The following is a 6,757-nucleotide window of genomic DNA, read 5'->3' on the forward strand; positions in this document are numbered from 1 at the left end:
TTTGGCCATGACCGTTCGGTTGTGGATAAAATCCGGCTCAATAGGTTACGGTGGGCGGGTCACTTAATCCGTATGGATGAAGATGATCCCACCCGGAAAGTCCATAAGGGCAATATCTATGGTAGAAAAAGAAGACGAGGCAGACCATGCCTAAGATGGAGCCATGGCGTAGGTCAGGACGCCAGACAGTTTTTAGGGATATCGAATTGGTGGAACTCGGCGCAAAACCGGGATGTCTGGAGCTCCTTATTTGGGGAGGCCTAGACCGGATACCGGTTGTTGCGCCATTGATGAGCTAGCAACGGAACAGAAGAATGTTGCATACCGAGTAATATTGCATTCTCAAGGAACGCGAGCACACGCAGACACTTACTAAGAACTCCGCCGATCGAGAAGGCACTTCACAGACGGAAGAAGGAAGCCGAGGAGAAACAGGTCCGTGAACTAGAAAAGTACAGGGACGCGCAAATTTTACCAACAAGTCAGCATGATGAAGCCTTATACACTTTGATGCTCGTTCTGCCGAGACAAAGAGGGAAGTCTGATTTCCAACAGAATGGGCATATTGGATCGATTGGTCGAACATTTTGATGAACTGCTCAACAACCAAAATATCGTTGAGTTGGAGGTCCCACCAACTGAAGACGAAGGGGAAATGCTGCTACCACTAGGTATAGAAAACACAGTCCGTATAATCCACCGGCTTAAAAAATATAAGTCTCCTGGCTCCTGGCTGATGGAATTACAGCCGAATTGGTTAAATATGGAGGCGACCAACTACACCAAGCGGTTCGTCACCTGATGCACAAGGTGTGGTTCAGCAAATAAATGCCTGACGGCTAGGAACGGGGCATTATCTGTCTCATACACAAAAAGGGGGATATCACGCAGCGCAGGAATTATAGAGGTATTACGTTGCTGAACACCATCTATAAGATACTTTCCGCTATCTTGCTAGGTCGGATTGCCCCATACGCCCAGAACATCATTGGCCCATACCAAAGAGATTTCACTCCAGGCAAATCAGCAATAGATCAGATTTTCTTTGCACAGGAAACGATGGAATATGGATATCAGCTGCACCATCTTTTTATCGACTTTAAATGCGAGGGGTGCAGAGCCTATTTCAGCTTACAAAAACTATTCCGCTCGAAAGGTCTCACCATAGGATCAAAGGTCTTACTGTACAAGACAAATATGTGGCTAGTCTTCATGTATTCCTCGGAGACTTAGGTTCTTAATTGCGAACTCTGCGCCATGCCCGTCCGGTTGTGGATAAAATCCGACTCAATAGGTTACGGTGGGCGGGTCACTTAATCCGTATGGATGGGGGTGATTCCACCCGAAAAGTCTATGGTAGAAAAAGAAGACGAGGCAGACCGTGCCTGAGATGGAACGATGGCGTAGGTCAGGACGCCAGACAGCTTTTAGGGATATCGAATTGGTAGACCGCAGCGCACAACCGGGATGTCTGGGATTTTTTATTAAGGCAGGCCTAGACCGGATATCAGTTGTTGCGCTGTTGATGATTAGATTATGTTGTTCCCACTTATACATAAATTCTGGAAATACATATGTAATGTTTACAAAATAGGAGGAATATTTGCGTGCTTCTCGCTTTAGAAGGGGCAATAGATAAAATTATCCTGAAATTTCTCGGAGAAATTAGGTTCTAGATGGAATAAAATCTTACTTGTTGCGCTGATGTTAACTTTCAGAGCAATTTAAAGTCCGGCAAGGCAACCAGTTATCGTTACTACCTTTTCCTGCGATCGGTGACATGCTTTATGCTCTCCTGACCAGAGGATGTCTAGGATGATGTCATCTGCTTACTTTCACACCGAGTTTTCTACTTTGGCCAAAGGTCGTCTAGATTTGTTTTTTGGGTGATTTCGTCGACCTTATAAGGGAGGATATCAATCCAGTGGCTACTGTCCTCGTGACCCAGTGATCAGAGACGGTGCCATCATTCGAAGATTCCATTAGAGGCCGGATGATATGGTGTGATGTGGGTTTGTTTGGTCCCGAGTAGCGCAATGACAGAAATAAGGACGACTTGAATAGCGAGCCCTTGTCAGTGGTGATGACCATTAGTGTTCCGTAACGCGATTTATTTATACGCAAGGATAACGCGAACGAATATTTTGGCTGATTGGTCCGGATTAGGAATGACTGCGAGCCAAGAGAGAATAAATAGTCTGATGAAGCAGTACTTGAAAGTTGGAGATGAGGTAGCCGTCTGTGGTTTGAATTTAGCTCATTATGCAGGAAAGTTTGAACCCTCTCTGTTGTGGAAGTACAGGTGAAACCCAGATTATGAAACTCACTGAAGAAGTAAACATCATGAACTATTTTCTTTAATAAAAGAAGAGGACAATCTTTTCCTATGGTTCCGACACTTCTTTATCTTTTTTGTAGTCTATTTCAGCTTTTATGGGTACTAAACTTCTTTATCTAAAACGCCGACACAGTAATAGGTACCCTTGTTGAATGGGGTAACCAAATCAAAACTTGTTTTGTAGGACATGGTAGTCGTTTCAGATTATAGTCCTTAAAATTCTGCCTCGGTTGTTTTCTATCGTTGTATTCGATACACATTTTGACGTCAACATTTACGGATAGAACTGAAAAAGTCTGAGGTGAGTGGTTGTTGCACTGTCAGTTTGAGGAATAATAGCAATCAATGTCTTGGGAGTGGAGTGACTTGCGGGGCTGCAGAAATTCAAGTCTCATATATTAGCCCTATAATTTTATTCCAAGCATACTTATTCAAATGGTTTCCTGCTTGCGACGCTCGTAGATTTTCGCAAATCTAGAAATGCCTTCCAAACACATTAGGGTAGACAAATTGCAAGTCAAATCGTTCCTAATGTTGTCAAAATTATTAAAATCTGATGGCTATGTCTGTCTGTCACACGCAATTTACTCAGAAACAGTTGAATCCATTATCACAATAATATGACCTTTTAGTGGTTCTTAACGAGACTCCAAGCATCTTAAAACAAATGAGTGAAGCACAGTTATAAAATTATTGATCTCCTCAACTTTCCAATATATTCCGCTAGTTGGCACCACATTTGGTGGATAACTAGGCCATCTATAGTTAGAATAGTTAGAATAATGTGAACTAGTGGAATAGTTGGTTCGAAACTATGCTAGTTGACATGAAAAAAGGAATATGTTTTCCATGTTAAATGGCGATGGAAAATTCAGGTTTTCTAATATCCACGCGGCAATCTTGTCAACATTTTCACGTAGACTAGCTTAATTTGTTTGCTAGAATGTGAGATTTTATTCCTGGGGGTGTGTCTTCACTGCAGGCGGGATGTTTATCAGCTGGGTCAGCTGTATGTGACGTTTTTACTTATGTATGATATCACGAAATCTTTGGTCCCTTTCCGCTTGTGAAATTTGGTTTTTCTAGCGGACGGTAAGCAACTAGTCAACTAGTGCAATTGAACCCGGGTTGAAAAAGTATAAAAGGGCTTGTCTTTTTTTGTCGATTTGAGGTATACAATGTATGCATTCCACGACGCTGAGGACGGAAGGTAAGCTAGAAATTCGACACTTTTTTTCAATATTTTCTCATTTTTGATGCTGAGTCCGCATTTTTCCATGTTTAGCGACAAAAAAGTCTTCCTTCCAGCCGAGCGAAATGGGCAACCCATTCTAGAAGTTTTAACCAGATTTCTGGACTCGAAGACACCAGGTTTGCAGTTCCTCGAAATATCATCAGGCACTGGTCAGCACGCACTTTACTTCGCAAATCAGTTTCCAAATATCACATTCCAACCCACCGAGTACGATGAAGAACTTCTGGCCAGCATTGCAGCTTACGCGGACGAAAGCCGACATGGCAATATGAAGCAACCCTTATTTGTTGACATATCTCAACCATGTCTTTTGAATTTCGCCGGACAATTCGACTACATACTTAACGTAAATTTAATTCACGTCAGTCCATGGGCGTGCACAGAAGGGCTCTTTAGAACTGCAGGCCATGTGCTAAAACCTGGCGGCTTGCTTTTGACTTACGGTGCTTTGGCTATAGATGGTGTTTTGGAACCGGAGAGCAATCGGGAGTTTGATGAAGCTTTGCGGAAACACGATCCTGAATGGGGTATCCGAGATTTGCGGGACTTAAAGCAGGAGGCTGCCAAGAATGGTATTGTAGTAAAGGAGGTAATTGACATGCCGTCAAATAATAAAATGGTGGTTTGGCAGAAAAATGAGCAATAATGATTGCTTGGTTATGAAATAGAGTGAAAGCATTCAACTGGCAGGGAGACTTTAAAAGCAAAATATTTATTTAAGTATATTTTTGTGTAACCTCATAAATGGCTGGAAATAAATGTCGTGTGCCTTGTTTTCTGATAATGAGTATATCCTTGCGAGAGTAGGTTTTTACGTAATTGCAGGTCGCAGTCTCTTTCTTCTCGCTTTTTCTAATGGCTCCTATAAGGTTATGTATGTCTCCTGTTCACTACTTTGCTTAGGTCATCCGCACATTCTTTGTTGTTATTATTTTATTTTCAGTTAGATAGTGTTTGTAAACTTCCACCGGAATACCAGAAGGACCTGAGTCTTTTTCGTCGAGCTCTTCATTGTGAAAAGGGGGCAGTCCTCGACGTCCTCCGTGATTGACAACAATCCGCAGGGATATGACAATTTATGACAAGGTTTTCCACGGTTGGGGCCCCTCGGGGCATGGAAGCTTCGCAGGCTGTTTTTATCAAATTATGAATTTACGACAGTATCAGCTGTAACGATATCGCCGCCAGGAGCATGCTCTTCAGAGCATCGACGCAGACTTGCTGCTCTAGAAGATGCCGGTATCGTCTCATTCGGCGTTAGGTAAACGCTAAAAAACGTTATCCCTAAATAGCGCATCCAGACAGAGCCAAAGTTTCGGTATTGCTTGCTGATTAACACTTTATCAGCTTTTACCTCCACAGCGAATTGCGTTGGCAACTTGTGAGAGGTAGCATGTTAATTTATAGATCCGGAACATGATAGTCGAGCGATCCTTGCAGAGAACGCAATTTCTGCTTTCGCAGCAGGTCGGTGACATTCATGCTTTATGGCCTCCTCCGCTTTGACTTTTTCTGTGAGGACTTCCAGAGAGCAGTTAGGCTTTAGGCTTTAGAGGGGAGCCTTCCCCCACAGTAGCCCCTTGATAGCTTCGCGGAACATACTCTTGCTAGTCGTCTTCGGGCCAAATTCAACGAGGACTCCACCATTCTTCGTTTTCCGTATGGAAGAAACTTCTGCTCCATTGCCTTTGGATTTCACTGAAGGGTTCCCAAAATGTCGTGCTTAAAGAGCAGAGCAGACGGTCTAGTCAGCAGACGGTCTAGTCCTTTTTCGTTTCCTTGTCTTTTCTGTCACCGATTTGCTACTTCTAGCCTCCTTATCTTTGGATGGACAGGTCTTCGGCAGGGTAGTGTGTTCTCCTTTTGTTCCTCTTTACATTCTTTTTTGAGCCCTAAAAACTACTTCGACAAAGTCTTCCTTAGGCGCGTCTTCTTCTTTTCGCTTTTTCCCCAGCTCGCTTTGGAGTGGGATATATGCGATCCGTTTGGCGCTTACAGTGTTCTCAGTGGAATGTGCGGCTATTTTCGTCTTTCGTTACTTTTCATGTTCGCCTGAAGAGGGAAATGCGGTCCGGTAGTCCCTCCAGATCCATCAGCCTGTTTTTGCTGCTTTTGATGTGATGTTTTTCTAGAGGAGCTAGTGGGTAGGACAGTCGGCTACACTTCCATTCCGTTCATATCCGAATTCAGCTGCTTTGGTCTAACGAGTTTGACTAGCGTTTTCTGGAACAGGGACACTACAAGGTATTGAAGTTGCCGTCATCGCGCCGGCAGCTACTTCACTTTGTAAGCCTTCCCCTTTATTTGGACGTCGCAGTATGACATCGGTTGTTTCAGCTCTCGCTGCCTCTTTCGCTGGTCGCAGCGATCAGCGACGCATTTTCGTGCTGCGCGCAGATGCAGCCAGCTATTCCTCCTTCCTTGATATTTCGTCGATTTTTTGAGTTTTCTTTGTCTTTGCTCTCCATGGAAATTTGACTAGCACATCGTACGCAACGCAGCGGGTCGCAATAGTCAGGAATGGGTTTACCCTCGAGGGCAAGGTCCTTACCTCAATTCCGTGAAGAGTGACCTACGCTTAGCTGGTCCTGGAACTTAGGGACGGATCAGTGCTCGCTGGGGCAACGCGGTTGACTAATACCGGTTCAATGTAGACTACCCGATCAAGCACGACATCCGGTGCAGCTCTGAATGCACTACTCAATTTGCAGCCCCTGGATATATTTATTCAAAGCACTGCAATGAGAGCAGCTCATAGGCTAATTCGATTAGATCTATGGGAAAACAACGGATGTGGGGGGCACAGAGCATTGGAAGAGTTATTGGGAGGACTGAATCCAGTTCTTACAATGCCTTCCGATTCTCGTGTCCCCATACATCTGTTTGGTAGAAGATATGTAGCCACCCTGAAGCGTAGAGAGGACTGGGAACACCCAGAGGAATGCGTGGAGGGATATACGGAAGTCTTCTACACCGATGGCTCAAAAACAGAAGAAGGTTCTGGAGCCGGAGTCTACCTCACGAATAAAAACGAGAAGTGGGCTTTTCCTTTGGGACAATATGCAACGGTTTTTCAAGCCGAAGTTTATGCGATCCTAAGGGTGGCAAACTGGGTGATTGACGAGCGGTTGAAGGGCAGGCGCATCGCAATCTGTAGTGACAGT

At 44.3% G+C, this 6,757-nt stretch overlaps 1 protein-coding gene across 1 annotated transcript; it reads left to right on the plus strand.

Moving 5' to 3' along the window:
- Positions 1–3,304: 3,304 nt before the first annotated feature.
- Positions 3,305–4,377, plus strand: LOC119654403 (UPF0585 protein CG18661-like). The gene is made up of 2 exons (XM_038059787.1): positions 3,305–3,548; positions 3,624–4,377. The coding sequence occupies exons 1-2, from the start codon at positions 3,517–3,519 to the stop codon at positions 4,237–4,239; spliced, it is 648 nt and encodes a 215-aa protein (XP_037915715.1). The 5' UTR covers positions 3,305–3,516; the 3' UTR covers positions 4,240–4,377.
- Positions 4,378–6,757: the final 2,380 nt, after the last annotated feature.

This window comes from Hermetia illucens, chromosome 4 (genome assembly GCF_905115235.1).
Source record: "Hermetia illucens chromosome 4, iHerIll2.2.curated.20191125, whole genome shotgun sequence".
Taxonomy (NCBI): domain Eukaryota; kingdom Metazoa; phylum Arthropoda; class Insecta; order Diptera; family Stratiomyidae; genus Hermetia; species Hermetia illucens.

Coding starts and splice junctions, on each gene's coding strand:
- LOC119654403 (XM_038059787.1), top strand. CDS start 3,517: ATGTATGCATTCCACGACGCTGAGGACGGAAG. Junction 3,549..3,623: donor CACGACGCTGAGGACGGAAG/GTAAGCTAGAAA, acceptor TTCCATGTTTAG/CGACAAAAAAGTCTTCCTTC.